Genomic DNA, 19,398 nt, shown 5'->3' on the forward strand with positions numbered 1-19,398 from the left:
GGGAGATGCTGGGCTGCAGGTTGTCAAGGCCAAGGTACTCTCAGGCGTTTACACAATAGTTCTGGCTGGGAAAAGCTGGGGGCTTGGCTTCCTGGAACCTGGGCTCCTTCTGCAACCCAAGGCCCTTCCACAGACCAACCTAGAAGCCTAAAGCTGGACAGCAAAAATGCTCCTAAGGACATAGCTGAGTTGCATCCAGCAAGAGTTTTGGGAGGGTGGCCAGGAGCTTCTGCTGCCTGTTCTGGGCTTGGCCTCCAGGCAGAGGCCTCGGGCTCTCCTCCTCCCAGACGTGATGGTGCCCAGCATGGTGCTCAGCCAGGTGTTGACAGAGCCCAGTGGCTGTCATCCTGGGCCTTCCTGGCACCAGGCCTTGCCCTTGGCCTGATCTTCAGCCACTTATATTCACCCTGTAGATCCCCAGTCCTCCCTGCCTGCCGAGGAGGGGGTCCGCCAGCCCCACTCCTGATCATTCTCCTCTCTCTTTCGCTTCTCTGCTATTCTATCTTTTTATGTCTGTTCGTGTAACATCCTTTAAAAGGGCTGTGGCACCCAGAACTAAGTGGTAGGGGCCCCTGGTCCCGTGGAGGCGACCTCTGAGAGGTAGCTAGTGTGATGGGAGCTCATGTGTCATGAGAAGTCCCTTTCCTGCATGATAGGAAGGAGGCCCAACCTATCCCACCTGGTGAAGAGGTCGTGTTTTTGTCAGTCTTGCATACGCACACGCGCATGCTCACCTGTACACCTTCCTATAATGCACACACAGAGGTCCGAAAACAACCCTGGGTGTTGATCCTGCCTTCCACCTTGTTTGAGGCAGAATCTCTTGTCCGCTGCTACTTATGCCAGAGCAGCCGGCCTGGGAGTTTCCAGAAATTCCACCTATCTCCCATCTCCCCGTAGATGCATCAGGATGGCAGGCACAATGCTACCACATCTGGCTTGAGCATAGGACCCTGATGCTTCTGCAGCAAGTGCTTTCCTTCTCAGTCATCTCCCCATCCCCTGGAAGGGGTCTTCTTAACACCTTTCTCACGAAACAGCAATGGGGTCCCATCAGCTGGACTTGGAAAACACTTATTTTAAGGGGAGAGGGGACAGAAGAATGGCCTCTTGCCCAGGCTCATGGGGTAGTGGGCTTTGAATCTACACCCACAGGTTGCCCAAGAGCGTGAGACTGCCCTATGAGGACAATGGCAGTGAGCAGCCGCGGTTGTCACTGTCCGGGCAGGGGAAGCCTAACCTCCCCCAACCACTCCATCTCTTACCCTGGAACTTGGTCTGTTCTGTAGTAGGGCAGAGTGTGCACCTCATGTCCTCCTTCCCTAATTGGGGGCAAGGAAGTGACAGGCTGGCGTCGTCCAGTTGGCCAGAGGTGGGTGGGAGCCCAGGTCTCCTAGTCCAGAGGCCTGTCCTATAGCGGGACATGCTTCTTCTTGCCACAGGTGTGAGGGTCTTTGCTTCTTGTCCTGCACAGGCCTGCCAAGCTGCCCAACCCCACTCCTCCCTGATGCCCATTCTCTTCCTGACCTACCATCCTCGTATACCTCCAGGTTCTGACCTGAGCCCTTGTGCTGTCCTTCCTGGAGGCCTCTGCCACTGACCTAGGTCAGCCGCTTGCTCACAGGGCCTTGCCCTCAACCAGGAGTGCTGCTGCCAGGCGACACTGCCCTGAAGGCCTCCTGGGTGGTTCTCACTCGCTGTACAGCAGTGGAAGGCCTGTTTTTCCAGCCACCAGCACTTGGGCTCTACCAGACCTTTCCCTGCCAGGAGTCGGGTCCAACAGCCACGCAGTGAGGCATCATGGCACCCCCATCCCAGTGGCTTCAAGGGAAATCTCTGAGGAGCTCTGGTTCCTCCTCCTTTGATAAGGCCCTCCTGTCCCAGAGACAGAGGCACAGACGGGCAGAGGTTGGGAGGACTTGTTTATTCAAGGCACAGTCATAGCATTGATAACAAGGTTCAGCATTCTGGCACATTCCTTTAGTGGTGGTGGCCAAGGTTAGTCCACACCCTTTCCAGGGCCCCCAGAGGACGCAATACTGCTGATAGGCACTTTGCTTCCAGAGGCATCTGAGGGACAGGCAGGCAGAGGGGAGGCCACTCCAGGCTCAGGGAGGGCCCCTCTGGGAGGCTATAGGCCACTCCAGGGCCTCTGAGAGGCAGCTCCCTTTAGAAGGGATCAGGGGATGGATTGGAGGTAGGTAGGGTGGGAAGATGGCCAGATGGATTGAGGCAGAGTGGGCTGGGAGAGCAGGTTGGAAGGAAGTGCCTGGATGCAGTGTGTAAGTGAGGCCTTAAAGGAGCCCCACCCCCACTGACTTTGGGAAGTTGAGGCCTAGCAGGCCAGGCTGCTCCAGATAGAGCTGAGAGCTGTGGAGTTTGCCACTTGCCTAACGTTTACATCAACCAGGCTGCCCTGACCCGGTTCAGAAGGGGAAGTCTCCAGCCATGAGGCCATGCTCTCTGTGGGACCCCCCCGCCATATGCAGCCTCCCCCAGCTAAAATGGGGTTATGAAGAGTGGAGAGTCAGCAGCAGCAGTTCAGAGGGACCCAGGAAAGGTGCCAGGAAGAAGCACCCAGGGGAGGAGAGCCCTTGGGCCAGTCTCTGATAGCACCCCAGACCCTGATATACCAAATACACACTGGGGTGGTGGGGGGATGAGCAGGACCCAGAACTGGCCGCTCTCCACTCTGCTCTGAAAAGGCTCTTTTCTCCACTGATGGAATCCCAAGCAGTGGCGGGGTGGGGGGTGTCTTGGGATATTGGGGTGTGTAAAGGTCTGGACAAAGCACGGAGGCAGCCTCTTCCATAGCTGACACAAGCTGCCTGAAAAGTTCCCTATGCCAGTGTTTCTTGCCAAACCCGTGGGGCATGAAAATATCTGGCCCTTGGGCAACTATTTCTGTCCTGGGATGAAGATTGGAGCTGCTGGGGCTGGGATGTGGGCAGAGGTGGAGCAGGGGCCAGCCAGGCTGATGTGTTCAGAGAAACCAGGTACCTGGGGTCTGGTGAGATACTGAGCTGACACGAGCCTGGGCCCACCTTCGGAAGGTGAGACCCAGGCGTGTAGAGAAGGGCTCGAGGCTCAGGAGCCTTCAGACCCCATGCAACTTAGTTTGAGTGGTTCAGAGGTCCAAGAAGGCCCCTTTCCATGTTAGCCCTGGCCAGGCTGTGTGGTAGTCCTGATGGCTGTCTGTCCCCACAGGCAGAGACTCGTACTCCTCAGGCAGGGACAGAGGTACTGAGTTACCAGCATGACCAGGATTCAGCTCCTCCACCTGGAGGCAGCCTTGATCATGAAAAGATCCTTCTCCAGGGAGAACCCAAGATGCCTGCCCCACCCACTCCCAGCAGGGCTGGGGTAATGTCACCTTTGGGAGGCATTTTCAGTGTCTGAGCCTGGACTACACTGGAGGTTACTGGCATGGTCTTTGGGGTAAGGGGAGGCTGGAAGCCTGAGAGGGTTAGGGAGGGTCCTGCCTGAGGGCAGGGGATGACCAGTGCCTTCAGTGTCAAATGTGAGTTCTGGCTACTGAGCTAGACCTCTACCTCAGCCAAGCTGGGGTCCAACGCTCACATGCGTGGGGCAGAGGAAGTTTTGGGGGGGTCTTCTCATTTGGCCCTGTGACTTGGAAAGGTGTGCCCAGTTCTAGGGGAAATGACCCTACTTCATGAATTCTAGTCCCCACTACATACACCCTCAAAGCAACCAGTAAGAACTAGCCAGTTTCCTTTACCACCTACACGCAGGTCTCCTTTAATGAGCCTGGGTGACTGTGTCCCCACTCCCCCAGTGAGTAGACAGCAGGGCTCCCCTGTGGCTCCCCAGGGACATGGGACGGGGGTGGGAGGCGGGTGGGCAGGAAGGGGCTCAGTCAGTTCTTTCCCAGGGCTGTTGTCCCGGCAGTTGTCCCCTTGCTCAGAGACAGGGTACACAGTCTACGGATGGCCTGCAGGGGGGCCTGTGAGGAGATGGCCATGTGGCCCCCCACACAAACCTTTGCCTCCTCAGACTACAGCGCAGAACTGTGGGCCAGGGCAGCATAAGTTCTTAGTTGGCAGCTGGACAGGGGTGACAGAGCCCCCAGGGAGCTTTCAGCGGGCTCCTTCCTGCTTCTCCCCTTATTCACATGTGCTTCAGGTTGACTCCAGCAAGGCTGCCCAGTGTCCAGTCTCTGTGTCCTGGATTTCAGCCACTTCTCCCAGGACACCACGTCTGCTGCCTCCACCCCATCCCAAGGTTCTTGGGCACCGCTCAGCACCTCCTGATTCTAGCTGGTTAGCAGGCTGGGGTCTCCGTGAGGCGGGCATGGCATGGCAGGTGTGTCTTCATTCGGAGCTTCCTGAAGTCTGCAGGAGGGAAGCCGGAAGTCTGTCTGCCTTACCGCCTCCCCTGCCGGGCTCTCCCCTGGCCTCTGACTAGAGTCCTGATCAGTGGTACTGGCTCTGGCCTTCCAGTTCCAGCCCTTCCTGGAACTGGGCGGAGTCCAGCTCCCTCACAAAGCCCCTCAGACCGCTTTCTTCTTCTCCCTCTTCTGGCTGGCTGTTCATGGTGCCGTAGGTGTGCCGGGCTGGGGATGAGGCAGGGGTCAGGTTCAGCTCTGGCTCCTGCAGTACGGTGGCCACATACAGCTGCTCAAGACAGAGAGGGGAGATAGGACGAGGTCACATCGGGAGCAAGGCCTGGCACATATCACCATCCCTCATCCCCGCCCCATCACCTGTGTCTCTCTGAGCCCTGTGCATGTCTTGCTTCCCAGGAAGAACACATCCTGCCCTCCCTGCGCCTCCGCCATTCAGCGAGCTCCCGGTTCTGCATTCAGTATTGTTGCTACCTAGAAACTCCCAGAACGTCTGTCGTGGCAGATCTCCTAAGTCCTTATCCACTGTTTCTTCAGAACGTGCTCTGCCCACTACCGGTTCCCACTCGGGCTGAAACCCAGGGGAGATGGCCCTGCTCCCTACGGAGCTGGAGACTTCCACTCCTGAACCAGTGAGCTTTCTCAGACAGCAGCAGAGGCGCACCTCGATGTGGTGCACAGTTGGAACTGAGACCGCTCAATGTCACTTGTCACACTGGTGGCCAGTCCCAGGAGATTGTAAAGACACAAGAAGTACTACGGAGAAGGGCAGTCACCTTTTCAGGTGGCTCTCCACCTAAGTCCTTACTTTGAAAGTAGGTCATGATGGGACTGCGTGAGCCCACTCTGTAGGCGCTCGCTCCAGCGACACCAAACAGCCCTAGCTGTAAGGGAACAACTGTCCGGCAAAAGATCCCGACACAGGCACAGTCTAAAGCACATCCCGTGGATCTTTTGGTCATAAAGGAGGAAATGGAAACACCTAGGTGTCATTCTCCAGTGGTCCTGCTGGCACCCCAAGCAGGAATGATTGAGATGTGACACGTCTCCAGAGTGAGGTGCATTGCTCCCTGGAACTCACTCTAGCGTCAAAACTGAACTTGAGCTTATCAAGCCTACGGCTGGAACTGCAGCTTTCAGCAGACGGGGAAGAGAGTGGAACAGGCTGCAAGACACCAGGAAGATGAGCCACAAAGTCCAGAACATTCTGCAGGACCGCTGGCTTGGTGTCTTCAACCAGTCTTAAAAATGGGGCCTGGGAAGAAGGCTTAGTGGGTAAGGGTACTTGCTGCTCAAGTATGAAGACTCGAGTTCAATCACAGGCGTCCACACAAAAATAATTGTAAAAGCTGGGCGTGGCTGCACACACGTCACCCCAGCCCCGAGAGGGTGAGAGACAGGAGGATCGCTGGAGCTCACTAGTCAACCCGTCTAACTGAAAAAATAATGGAGTGCTGAAATCAAAGGCATGCGACAACCTGGGCAGAGGTGCCGGGTTAATCTAATGTAGGTGCTGCACTCTCCCTTGGTGTGGACAGACTATAAAAGACAGGGTAATGTTGGTACATCCGAATATTTAAAAGGAAAAACAACCTCATATGTATGGCACGATAGAGACTGTTAACTAATGTGGAGGTTATAAAACCGTATGTATAGTATTATTTCATTTTAATGAAACCATGTATACATACAAAATTATATACATAATATATAATATTATATATAATACATATTATATATAATGTATATTATATATATATTATATACATATGCATCATCATCTGGAACACACACACACACACACACACACACACACCTGGACAAATATACGCCAGGGTCTCAATGATCATCTCTGGGTGGTAGGGGTATGAACTTTTTATTTCCTCATTCTTGCTTAACTGTTTTTGATCCCACAATTGTCTACAATGTTCCACTGTTGTAAAAACGAGAGATTAAAAAAATAATCTTAATCTGGGCACGGTAGCACACGCCTGTAGCCCCTGCTACTCTGGAAGCTGAGATGGGAGAGTCACTTGCACCTGATGATCGAGGCCAGACTGCCAAACATGGCGAACCCCTGTCTCAAAAAATAAATACATAAACAAGTAATAAATTCTATTCAATCTTCATTTTAATGCACAGGCTTTATAGAATAGACCCAATTCAAACTTTGTTCTGACACCTCATTGCTTAGTAAGTTAGGGCCTAAATTAATGAACCATTTTGTGCTGGGGTATAGCTTGATGGTAGAGAGCTTGCCCAGTGGGCATGAGGCCATGAGTTTAAATCAGTCGCCATTTCTACAAAACGATAATAATAATTATATAATAATAACAAACCTTTGTGGATAAAATCATGGAATTTATCAATCCAGAGAGAAAATAGCAAAGTATCCAGTTCTTGGACTTTTTTTTTTTTTTTTTGGTTTTTTGAGGTAGGGTCTCACTCTGGCTCAGGCTGACCTGGAATTCACTATGTAGTCTCAGGGTGGCCTTGAACTCTCGGCGATCCTCCTACCTCTGCCTCCCGAGTGCTGGGATTAAAGGCGTGCGCCACCACGCCCGGCGTTGGACTTTTTTTTAATGTTTTTTTTTTTTTTTTTTAGGTAGGGTCTCGCTCTAGCCCAGGCTGACCTGGAATTCACTCTGTAGTCTCAGGGTGGCCTCGAACTCACAGCGATCCTCCTACCTCTGCCTCCCAAGTGCTGGGATTAAAGGTGTGCGCCACCACGCCAGGCTCGGCTCTTAAACTTTTAATGACTCACTGCTAACAGTGTGGCAGTTAGAAGGTACCGGCCAGAGAGGTGTCCCTGCTTTGAGTCTTGGTCTCTTCCTCTGTTCTCTCTCAGAGAAGGATTTTTGCTGTCTTTGGGATTTTCCCAAGTGAGGCCAACCAGAGTTCTGACACATCGACTATCTGTGTGGATGGGTCCCCACGCTGTCGTTGTACTCTGTCTCATCAAGCCCTGTGACCTGGCTCTATCCACCACAAAGAAAGCCTCATCCCTGGGGGCTGCGGAGATGGCTTAGTGATGAAGCCCTGAGTTCAAATCCCCAGTACTCATGTACAATGCCAGGCATGGCAGCACATGCCTGTAATCCCATGAGATGGATACAGGAGGATGCCTAGGACTTCCTGACTAACTAGTCTCGCTGAATTAGTAAGCTGTAGGCTCAGTAAGAGACTCTGGGGCTGGAGAGATGGCTTAATGGTTAAGCGCTAGCCTGTGAAGCCTAACAACCCCGGTTCGAGGCTCGATTCTCCAGGACCCACGTTAGCCAGATGCACAAGGGGGCGCACACGTCTGGAGTTCGTTCGCAGTGGCTGAAGGCCCTGGCGTGCCCATTCTCTCTCTTTCTCTCTCTGTCTGTTGCTCTCAAATAAATAAATTAAAAAGTAAAAAAAAAAAATAAGAGACTTTGTCTCAGAAGATAAGGTAGAGAGTGACTGAGGAAGACACCTGACATTGGCCTCTGGTCTCCACATACATGCATGCACACCACTCTCTCTCTCTCACACACACACACACACACATGTGCACCTGCATGCACACGAACACACGTTAAGAACACACATACACATGCAAAACAAAAAAAAAAAAAAAAGCAGAGAAAGAAGGAAGGAAAGAAAGAAAGGCCTCCTCATGTCTGTCCACAGGTCCACTCCATCTGTCCACCATGCTGGAAATTGTCTTCTGTCTTCCCCACACGCTTCTTAGGGCCTTTTCTCAGGCTCTTCCTCTTTCTCCAATGCTCCTCCCACACTACTGCACCTGACACCCCTCCTCCTATTTCTGCACTTGCATGAGATGGTCCCTCCTCTGGGAAGCCTCCCCAAGTGCTCAGGCTAGCTGGCACCCTTCTTCAGTGCTCGTCAGAGGCACCCAGCACCAGGGCACAGCAGTCCCTGGGCCCCATGCAGTGCACGCACAGATGGGTCACAGGTGCACTTGTGACAGCGATGTGGGTGAGCGCTTCTGGATCCAGGCGAGCCACACGGGCATCACAGCCCCTGGCCCAGTGTGCCAGCCACGGGCTCTGGGTCCAGCCTTGGCTCTTGGTGGGCTGATGGGCTCTGTGATCAGGCACTTCCCCTGCCTTACCATTCACTGTGTCCGTCAATAGCTCCCTGAAGCTCTGTCTGCACCGCTCTGCTCTGCCCAGCGCCTGGGCCCTGGAGACTGCCTTGGGTCCTGAGGCGGAGCCCCAGCACGCCCCTGCGTCTACACGACTGAGGCTTTTGGGAAATGGCTCTCCCTGACCGGGTACATCCCCTCAGGCTGCATCCTCTGCAGGTGCCTTCTAGTGAGTCTCGGATAACTGTTGTGTCGTCTCACCCCACTCTTCAGCCAGGGCCACGGAAGCAATTGCACCTGGGCCAAGTCCTGTTGTGTCAGGGGAGGGAGCCCAGGGGTCCCAGCTCCTCCCACGTACCCAGGGTTGGCACTCACATTGGCACCTCCCACATCACTGGAGTGGGCCACCCTTGGGGGGACCCCCACCCTCCTGACCTGTTCCCAGGATGGGAGCAAAAACTCACGAGAGAGGTGGGTGTGGAGGACGTGCTGCTCGGCTCCATGTCGAACACAGTCTCTGCCTCCTCCTCGGGCTGCAGCAGGGTGGAAGAGGGTGGGCCATGGGGTAGGAGCTTCCCTTTGTCCCCTCCCTCCCTCTGTCCAGCCGAGCCTGGACACCACACCTGGGCCTCTGGCCTGCCACCCTGGCGCTCAGCTCTTCTACCTTTCTAGACCTTCAGCCCAGCACACAAGGCAGAAGCCTAGGGCAACAGGGAAAGAGATGGGATACCAGGAGTCCCTTGTGGAGTTTCTATTCCCAAAGACCACAGAGGGGGAGTTGGATTGGGGTTCACAGCCGGGCCTTCTCTACCCTGTCTTCTTTCTTTCTAGAGAGCCCCTCCGTTGTGTTTGGAAGGAGTCCTCAACCAGTCCCACTAAGGCTCCCTGCCATCCTCCTTCATTAGAGGGACATGGCAGCCATCTCCAACGACACTGGTATTCGACAGAGCCAGTGTGTGTGAAGAGGTATGGCCCACCCTGGCCCTGCTCCAGCCCGGAGCAGGAAAGCGAGGCAGAGAGGCTGAGCGTGCTTGTGCCCAGAGCCCCAAATACAGGTAAACCAGAGCGGGAAGAAATCCTCCCGGATTCTCCTCCGCCAGTTAGTGGAGGGCGACGCTTCCAGAAAAGAAAACGTTCGCTGCTAGAAACAGAAAGCCTGTGGCAGCTTCTGTGAGCAGAAAGTTAACTAGAAAAATCAGTGTGTAACCATGAAGAGTATGTTTTTGTCCACTGGGAGTCATTCCAGTGTCCCCGCACAGACACCCGTTTTGGGAAAGGCTGATGCGGACGTTTGGAGCTGCTGGCAAGGCTCTGGGACAATGTGACAATGTGAGCGTGTCCCTGTCTGGGGTGGGGAGGGGGAGGCTGAAGAATGACTAAACTGAGTACCTTTGCCAAGAGGCAAAGAATTCACAGTGGGGCCCCCCAGATATTCCAGTAGTGTTCATAACATGGCATCTGGGATTTTAAGAAGTCTGTCTGTCTCTCTCGATCCTCCAGACCCTTGGGATGGTGTTCAGAGTGGTTGAACTGGACTCACATGGAGGGAAGGACGAGCCAGCAGCCTGCTGACTGGAGATGTCAGAGGGCAGAAAAGGACAGGGTGGTGTCACCCGGCAGAAGCCAGCTTGAGCTGGTGCAGGGCATGTCTGCATGCCCGCTGGACCACACACTTTGTAGCCCAAGGGAAAGAAAGGCTCATTCCTCTTGTCCTGTTGTGCTCTGGGTGTGGGGACCAGGAGGGTGGCCCACAGCTGTGTTCCCAGGACCATGAGAATCAGGGGAGTACAGGGCAGGCTAGCAACTCACCTCATAGTCCGTGGCCGTCTGAAGCTTCCCCAGAAAAATGCCAGAAAAGGCAATCATCATGGAAATGAGAAGGACAGTCAGGGAAAATAAGGTGATGCTGTGGAGGGAACCTGCCGAGAAGAGACCAAGGCTGTGGGCGCAGAGCTCAAGCTCTGCAGCTGGCGGGGGTGGGGGTGGGAGGGCGATGCCGAGCTGGGCAGCTGAGATCCCTTGAGACCCCCTCAGCACCTCTGTGGGAGCTCGGAGCTTAGGATAGAGAGACTCCTGCCAACTCCCAAGAAAAACTGGGATCAGTGGGCCTGACATGAAGAGGCCCTCTCTCGGTTCCATTTAGCCAGTTTAGAATTTGTCATGTGGTGGAGTCTATGAAAAAAAAATTTGGGGGGCTGGAGAGATGGCTTAGCGGTTAAGCGCTTGCCTGTGAAGCCTAAGGACCCCGGTTCAAGGCTCGGTTCCCCAGGACCCACGTTAGCCAGATGCACAAGGGGGCGCACACGTCTGGAGTTCGTTTGCAGAGGCTGGAAGCCCTGGCTTGCCCATTCTCTCTCTCTCTCTATCTGTCTTTCTCTCTGTGTCTGTCACTCTCAAATAAATAAATAAAAAATGAACAAAAAATATTAAAAAAATTTTTTTTGATTGACTTAAGTCACCCATACCAATGCCCCATTAAACACATCCTTCTTGATCTGTCAGCCATTTCCAAGGACCCTGGGAAGTAGTGTTGAGTTGCCATTTCTGCCACTGCCCCCAGAAACCTTTTCCCTGCAAGCCCAATCAGCATGAACGTTGTTATTGGTGCAATCCAGAGTTCAAATCTACATTTCATGGGAGAATCTTTGGTCTTTTTTGATAGCAGGAGCTTTAAAAATTTTTTTAATTTATTCATTTGCAAGAAGAGAGAGAGTGGCAAAAGAGAGATGAAGAGAATGCGCATGCCAGGGCTTCCTGCCACTGCAAACAAGACCCCGTGCCTTAACTGCTGAACCAGCTCTCTAGCCCCAGCAGTTTTTTTTTTTTTGTTTTGTTTTTGTTTTTTGATTTTTCGAGGTAGGGTCTCACTCTAGCCCAGGCTGACCTGGAATTCACTATGGAGTCTCAGGGTGGCCTCAAACTCATGGCAATCTTCCTACCTCTGCCTCCTGAGTGCTGGGATTAAAGGCGTGCGCCACCACCCGGCTTAGTTTTTTAAAATATATATATAGAATATTTTGGGGGCTGGAGAGATGGCCCAGCAGTTGAGGTGCTTGCTTGCAGCACCTAGCAACCCAGATTCAATTCCCCAGTGCCCATGTAAAGCCAGATACACAAAGTGGCACACACATCTGGAGTTTGTTTGCAACAGCTGGAGGTCCTGGCACACCCATTCTGTCCCCCTCTCTCTTTCCTGCTTTCGCTCTCTCCTTGCAAATAAATAAAATAAAATAAATATATTTAATTATTTATTTGTTTGCAAGCAGAGATAGAAAAGAAACAGAGAGAATGGGAGCACCAGGGCCTTCAGCCACAGCAAATGAACTCCGGATGTATGAACCACTTTCTGGCTTTACGTGGGTACTGGGGAATCGAACCTGGGTTCTTAGGCTTTGCAGACAAGTAGGTGTCTTGACCACTGAGCAAGATCTCCAGCCCAGCAGCAGCTTTTTAACAAGGCAGATATGGAAAGCCACTCCACCCCTTCGGGGGACTGCTGAATGAGGCCCACTGCGGGGCACTGCAACCCGCTGCGCTGCCCCAGCGCTCAGCCTCTGAGGGCCAGCACCAAGTAGTCTTGCATGCAGCTGTTGAAAGGCTGTGTTCAAACTGAATTTTTTTTTTTTTTCTGAGGTAGGGTCACTCTGGTCCAGGCTGACCTGGAATTAACTCTGTAGTCTCAAAAGGCCTTGAACTCACGGCGATTCTCCTACCTCTGCCTCCCGAGTGCTGGGATTAAAGGCGTACACCACCACGCCCGGCTTCAAGCTGACTCTTAATAACACAAGAAGCTTCCCAGAACATAATGTTCAGGAGAAAGCTCAGTACAAGGGGCTGGAGGTTATAATGCGCATGGTGACAATTTTATAAATAACAGCAGACCTTTTTTGTCTTGCCGCTTCCCCAGAGCCAACACCTTAGGAGGAGACTAAGAGGAGCAGACATTGGGCTTTGGATGAGACTGTGGGTAGTAACTTTTGGTCTTTGTATTTTTTTTTTCTATTTTTAACATAAACATGTTAAACATGTAGTTTCTTTCATTCTTAACAAAAGGCACTATAGAAAAAGAAAAAAACAACAAATGCCTGCTAAGGCTGCAGGATAAGAAATTGTGACAAGGAACTGAGCACTTACAGACAGCACTGTGAGGGAAGGTAAAGAAAACACTGCCTCTCCCCTCCCCGCTGACCAAGCCAAGGCCAGCTGTCTGGAGGGGAGGGCAGCATGACTCTGCGCAGTAGGGTTGGGAGCAGCTGACTCAGAGGGGAGAACGTGTGTGGACAGGACTTCTGTGCAGGTGTCTCTGAGCTCTCGGAGGCAGGAGAAGCATCTCTGTGTGCCCCAAGGGTGAGAGAAAAACTAGGCACCATGGTGGGATCTGATTCCCGTTCCAGGTTCTGGCAAACCCATGTGTGATGGTTAATCCCTGGCTGTCAACTCGACAGGATTTAGAATCACCGTGAAGTCAAATCTCTTGGCATGTCTGTTAGGGATTTTCTAAGTTACAATAACTGAGGCAGAAGGCCTGCCCTGTGGGTGGGGCTATTTTGGGGGGGGGGCTAGGGGGTCCTGGACTGTATCAAAAGGAAAAAGCCAGCAGCATTGAGCATTCACTGCTGTGCTTCCTCACTGATGTGGTGAATGACGCGATGCAGCTTCCTGCTCATGCCAAGCCGTTCCCCGTGACGGGCTTCCCTTCGAAACTGTAAACTGAAAATGAACCCTTTCCTTCCTTAAGCTGCTGCTGGTGTTTTGTCCTGAAATGAGAAACTGATGCTCCATAAAACCAGGCATTTTATGGGCCCCCAGAGGAAACGTCATGGGGCCCGAGTTCCCAGGGGCTAGTCTGCTCGTAGAATAAAGGAATATGACATTTCTTACCCAACCCTCAGATCCATATAATTTCGGCCTCTCCTCTGCCTCAAGCTCTGCCAAGGCTCATACGTGCCCCGCGGACCTAAAGAAGCCGCCGGGCTTGGCCGAGTCCCACGAGCAATGTCCTGCTTGCCCTGATCTTTTATCCTCCGCCAGAGTTGGTGGTGAAGGGACTCACTGGGCAGCGGCGAGGCCTCGCAGGGCTGCAGGGCGCACGTGGCACCTACCTACTCGCAGGATGGAGAAGAAGAGCATCCAGAATAGCCCCAGGAGCGGAGCGAAGATGGCCTGGTAGACGGCGGCCATGTGGATCTGCTCGTTGAGCTTGGTGGGGGCGTAGGAATAGTACATGTTGTAGCGGTCGGTGAGGTGTTTCATGCACAGGTACAGCAGCCCTGGGGGCCGGAAGACGGGCACGGTCAGAGGCCTGTGCTGCCCGCGGGCACTGACAGGCCTGAGAAGCCAGATTCAGGGTTGTCAGGGTAACGGGAGTCAAGGATGAGCTATGCCGGGGGTTGGGGGGTGGGTACGGATTTGACCTCTGGGGCCATCTGTTTCCCCTAGTGTTGAGTCTGCCTGCTTGGGGAAGGACGCGGGTTATCAGGGAGGTGTCAGGGCCTCCTGGTATTCCAGGAGGTGGCCTGATGCTATGGAGCTCAACTGCTCTTCCTAGTCAGAGGGGGCGCAGCCCTTGGGGCGGTGGGGGTGTATCTTGGAGATGACTCACCAAAAGGGACAATGATAGGGCAGGTGATGCTGTACGCCATCACCACACTGAAGACATTCAGCATCCATGCGTATTCTCGCCCAAACTGGAAGTCCATGGCCTGGTCCTGAGGCAGGAGACAGGGATATCACCCTGACGTCCAGTTCCCTTAGTGTGGCAGCTTCTGGGGGCTCCTGCCGCCCAAACCCCTCCCAGCTCGGAGCCAGAGAAGCAGCCACTCATGACCGCCAAGCCTACATTTGGGTCCCTGGTGCTCCCAGCAGGCTCCTCCCGGGGCTCCCCCCACTGGAACAGCTGAGGGAGGGGTGGGCCCTCACCTTTCTGATGTGGACCCTTTCTGGCTCTGATCTGGAAAAGAAGAGGCGGGTGCTATACACAAAGAGCGACCCCAGGCGCATCAGCTCCATGCCTGTGCCCAGCAAGGCCGCCGTGATCACGTAGTTGACGAAGAACGCACCGTTGTCTGGCAGGAACACGCACCTGGGCAGTGGGGGAGCGGGGGGGGGGCAGTGAAAAGGTAGAGGGAGAGATGTGGGCAAAAAAGAGGAGAGAAAAAGATGAAAACAGCAGCTGGGCGTGGTGGCGCACGCCTTTAATCCCAGCACTCGGGGAGGCAGAGGTAGGAGGATTGCTGTGAGTTCAAGGCCACGCTGAGGCTAGAGTGAGACCCTGATTCAAAGAAGAAAAAAAAAAAAAACAACCAAAAAACTGAAGAGAGATAAATCAACTCTAGATTGGACCAATGTCATACTCATGTGTGTGAGTGCGTGTTTGTGAGACAGAGAATGCATGTAAGGAAGCGCATGTACCAGGTACATGAGGCGGTCAGAGGACAACTGTGGGGGTCGGGCTTCGCCTCCCACCTTGTTTTGAGGCAGGGTGTCCCGCCGTTCACCACTGCATTTGCCAGGCTGGCTGGCTTGCAAGCTTCAAGGGTGTTTTCCTGCCCCCATCTCCCATCTTGCCCTATGCCTGCTGGGATTATAGACACTCGTTACGGTGTCCAGCTTTACGTGAGTTCTGAGGAATTCAAACACAGTTACATTTGCACGGCAAGCCCTTTAGCCGCCGAGTCACCTCCCCAGCCCAGGCTCCCGGGCTTTTATATTATACTACAGTCATACAAAATGTCACCAGCTGGGGAGCTGGATGAAGGACACCCCCTTCCATCCCTGTACAATTTGTGATGAATTCTTGCAAAACTACAGTGACTTTAAAACCCCAATGCAAGAAGGGATGCCTGGTCTTCATCAGACTGCCAAAGGGGCTCACAGCACAGGCAGGGCCAGGAGGTTCCTATGACAGCGCCCACCTGTGCCTGTCTGCCCCTCAGTGAGATCAACATGGGTGCTGTGCCCAGAGAAGGGTACCCATCTCCACCCGAGAGTGGACACACAAAAAACCCCGGGTACACGCGGGCATACTCACTGGAATCGGATGGTTGCTTGCTCTAGATAGTAGATGTCAAAGAGCCAGCGTAAAAAGACATCCAGACTGCAAGGAAGAACAAAGCCAGCCCTTTACTGAAGGCTTCCATGTGCTAAGGCCTGTGACTCAGTTCCTGTTGGCCTGACTTCCTTCCTTCCAGCCTCCCTTGCCAATCCCCAAAGTCCTTTATTTGGTTCTAACTAGCCAGTCACACTGCCCTCTTCCATCTGTGTATTAGGCGTCCTGTGGCCTTCCAGCTCAAGCACTGGCCAGCTCTCTCTCCTCCAGTGCGTGCACTCTCTCTCTCTTCTCAGCTTCCCCCTCACAATAGCTGCGTTCTTCCCCTTCAGAGGAGGTTTCGACTCTATGCTAAGCCTGTCCCAGAGAACAGTGATCGTTAGGAGGGAGGTACCTGGTCAGTCCCATGGAGGGAAGGATGACCACCATGAACACCAGGAAGATGTAGCACTTGTTCACTATGATCAGATTCTGACTCGACCTAGAAGGAAGCAGAGAGGTTCATCTGCACTAAGATGGAAGAACCAAAGATCTTCCAGATCCTCCTGCCTCTGCCTCTTCTGCAGCACCAGCATGTGCCACCACAACCGGCCCAAAGATCTTTCATAAGGCAAAGAGAGTGGGCGAGAAAGCTAGCTGGACCAGGAAAATCTTACTATTCGGTCCAATGCCCTCTCCCCAGAGCACTATGCCACATCTGGGAGCAGCAGGGGGAAAAAAAAAAAAAAAGCATGATCAACTAGTAATGTCTGTCAGTAGCACAGGAAGGAGAGGGAGGGCACACACATGCCTTGAAATCTCTGTGTCAGAGATATATTACCAATGGTACCAGCATCTCCAAGGAGCTCAAAAATTAGCCTAAGCCTTGTTGTTAGCCAGAGGAAAAGGCTAGTAAGGCTTGCTTTCTTTTCTTCTTTTTTTTTTAAAAAAATATTTTATTTATTTATTTATTTGAGAAAGAGAGAGAAAGGGGCAGATTGAGAATGAGCATGCCAGGGCCTCTAGCCACTGCAAACAAACTACAGATGCATGTGCCACCCTGTGCAATTGGTTTACGTGGGTACTGGCAAATCGAACCTGTGTCTTTAGGCTCTGTAGACAAGCCATCTCTCTAGGTCTTTGTTTTGTGGTTTTATTTTTGAGGTAGGGTCTCACTCAAGTCCAGGCTGACCTGGAATTCACTATGTAGTCTCAGACTGGCCTAGAGCTTAGAGTGATCCCGCTACCTCTGCCTTCCAACTGCTGAGATTAAAGGCATGTGCCACCATGACCAGCTTTCTTTTCTTAAAATTTTTTTTTTTTTTTTTTGAGGTAGGGTCTCATTCTAGCCCAGGTTCACCTGGAACTCACTCTGTAGTCCCAGGCTGGCCTTGAACCTCTGCCTCCTGAGTGCTAGCATTAAATGTGCGAGGCATCTTTTTTATTTACTTGAGAGAGAGAAAGAGGAGAGAGAGATTGGGTATGGGCATGCTAGGGCCTCCCGCCATTGCAAACGAACTCTAGATATACACACACCACTTTGTGTATGTGGCTTTACGTGAGTACAGGGGAATGGAACTCAGGTCATCAGGCTTTGCAAACAAGTACCTTTGACTGCAGAGTCATCTCTAGTCCTCCAGTAAGGCTTTCTGATAGGACAAACTCTGGCTTACGACTTGACAGAATGATAGGAACTCTAGGTACAGGAAGTAACTTCTGAGAGCGACTGCAGGCGTTAGGTCAAAGCTTTGCCCTTTACTTGGGAGATGGTCAACTGAAGTGTTAGGACTAACAAATGAGAAATCTCCTTTTTTTGGGGGGGGGTAGTGTCTTGCTCTAGCCTAGGCTGAGCTGGGACTCACTCTGTAGCCCCAGGCCAGCCTCCAATTCACTGCGATCCTTCTACTTCAGTCTCTGAAGTGCTGCAATTAAAGCCGTGAACCACCACACCCTGCATCTCCTGTGTGCTGACGGTCAGGTTGAGTTCCCGGACCCCTGCTGTGGCGTTGGCGTTCTGCTTACCTGACATTCTGCAAGTTTAAGTCTTTTCTTTCTGCGCTTTCTGCCCACCATTCCTGACACTCAGCTCCATGCCCACAGTGCACACTGCGGTTGGAAGGAGCCCCAGGAGGGATAGTTCTTGGCCCCACTCCCCTTAGATGGTGGCACTAATCCATAGCTCAGAAGCCAGAGGCCAGGAACATCCCAGAAACCTCTCTACGAAAAGGAAACACTTAGCCAGGTGTGGTGGTGCACGCCTTTAATCCCAGCACTCGGGAGGCAGAGGTAGAAGGATCGCCATGAGTTCGAGGCCACCCTGAGACTCCATAGTGAATTCCAGGTCAGCCTGGGCTAGAGTGAGACCCTACCTCGAAAAACCAAAAAACAAAACAAACAACAAAAAAAAAGGAAACACTTATTGGGATGGTTTCAGGTGCCAAACTCATATCACTTCTAACTTTTTGGCTAGATGGAAGGTCCAAGTAGCAGGCTGGTGGGAGTAGGGAAGAGGAAGAGGTTGGGGAAAAGAAGCAGAGAGGGAAGAGGAGGCGGCCCACAGCTCACCTGGTCCAGTGAGCCTCAAGGAAGGCAGAGAAGTAGACCATCAGAGGCATGATGACTGTGAAGGCCCACAGAAGCAGGGAGGGGAAGAACTGGGTCACGATCGGGCTCTGGAAGGGCAGGAGGAGGAGGGCAGGAGAGACATCAACGCAGGAAGCCCGTTCCCCTTGCAGGTCACTCTGCTTCTCCCCAGCCCTGCCTCTCCACTTCCAGCTCAATGGAGAGCAGGTTTGCTTTTCCCAAAGCTTCGGAGTGAGTGAGCCTGGCCTTCCTGATCAAGAGTCCACCTGATGGAAGCTGGCACCCCAGGGGCATCTGGAGTGTGCAGAGGGCTCCTGTGCTCAGGTGCAGTTGTGGCTTCCCCCTGTGACCAGAGCCAGTGGCTACCTCTCACAGCTCGCGGCCCTGTGGACACCACCGCCTCCACTGTGCTGTGTGGAGATGGAGGTGAGTGCAGGAGGGGGCGGAGGAGAATCCCCGAGGAGCAGCAGAGCCAGCACACGGGCAGCCTGGGCAGCCTGGGCCTACCGCAGAGCTGAGGAGGAGGGCGAAGGGGAGTAGTGGCAAGTGTGTGTCTGTGTGCGAGCATATATGGGCATTTGTGTGTGAACTCATGTGTTTGTGTGTGTCTCTGTGTAAATGCATGTGTGTGTTTGTGTGTGAATCCATGTGTCTGTGTGTGTGTCTGTATGAATGCATGTGTGTTTGTGTGTGAATCCATGTTTCTGCGTGTCTCTGTATAAGTGTATGTATTGTGCTTGCATAAGAATTCGTGTCTCTGTGTGTGTAAGTGCAGGTATGTGTGCTTGTGTGTGAATTCATGTGTCTCTGTGTATGTGTGTCTGTGTGAATGCACGTATGTGTGCTTGTGTGTGAATTCATTTGTCTGTGTCTCTGTATGAGTACAAGTATGTATGTTTGTGTATGAATGCACATGTCTCTACATGCGTGTGTGGACGTGCATATGTGTCTCTGGGAACAGGGGAGGGAAACTACGGAGGAGGGGCCTTCCAGCTCACTGGAACAGTGCTGACTCCACAGGCTTTGGGGAGTTGGGCCAGGGCTTCCCTGGGGAAGGCTCCTGCAGGCTGACGCTGGAGGTGCGTGTGTGGGTGGGGGGAGGCAGATACTGAGTTGAAGGTCTCACTTCTCTCCAAAGGCTGTGATGGGAATTATCTCACCTTCTACCCTACCAGGAGCTTTTATCCTGGAAGAAAGCAGAGCTACTTGTGGAAGGCAGAGAGAGCCACAGCCTTCATAACAGACTCGAGTGGCCCGATCTAATAGTGACTTCGAAGCCTACACTGAGTGGACCACTCACCTCCGACTCACTCCCCTCCACCCTCCCTTTCCTCTGCAGCCCGCCCCTGA

General features: G+C 52.9%; 1 protein-coding gene across 6 annotated transcripts in view; it reads right to left on the reverse strand.

The window, feature by feature from the left end:
• Positions 1–1,907: 1,907 nt before the first annotated feature.
• The window catches only part of Tmem63c (transmembrane protein 63C), a 73,071-nt gene continuing 55,580 nt past the window's right edge, over positions 1,908–19,398 (reverse strand). For all 6 annotated transcript variants that reach the window (XM_045154976.1, XM_045154975.1, XM_045154979.1 and 3 more), the window contains 9 exons: positions 18,031–18,137; positions 15,881–15,967; positions 15,469–15,534; positions 14,358–14,520; positions 14,041–14,146; positions 13,541–13,708; positions 10,248–10,357; positions 8,903–8,971; positions 1,908–4,634 (listed from right to left, as the gene is read on the reverse strand). In XM_045154976.1, coding sequence (XP_045010911.1) covers positions 4,434–4,634; positions 8,903–8,971; positions 10,248–10,357; positions 13,541–13,708; positions 14,041–14,146; positions 14,358–14,520; positions 15,469–15,534; positions 15,881–15,967; positions 18,031–18,137 — 1,077 coding nt within the window. In that variant the 3' untranslated portion in view covers positions 1,908–4,433. The remainder of the gene's footprint in view (positions 4,635–8,902; positions 8,972–10,247; positions 10,358–13,540; positions 13,709–14,040; positions 14,147–14,357; positions 14,521–15,468; positions 15,535–15,880; positions 15,968–18,030; positions 18,138–19,398) is intronic.

Source organism: Jaculus jaculus, chromosome 7 (assembly GCF_020740685.1).
Source record: "Jaculus jaculus isolate mJacJac1 chromosome 7, mJacJac1.mat.Y.cur, whole genome shotgun sequence".
In the NCBI taxonomy this organism is placed as follows: Eukaryota; Metazoa; Chordata; class Mammalia; order Rodentia; family Dipodidae; genus Jaculus; species Jaculus jaculus.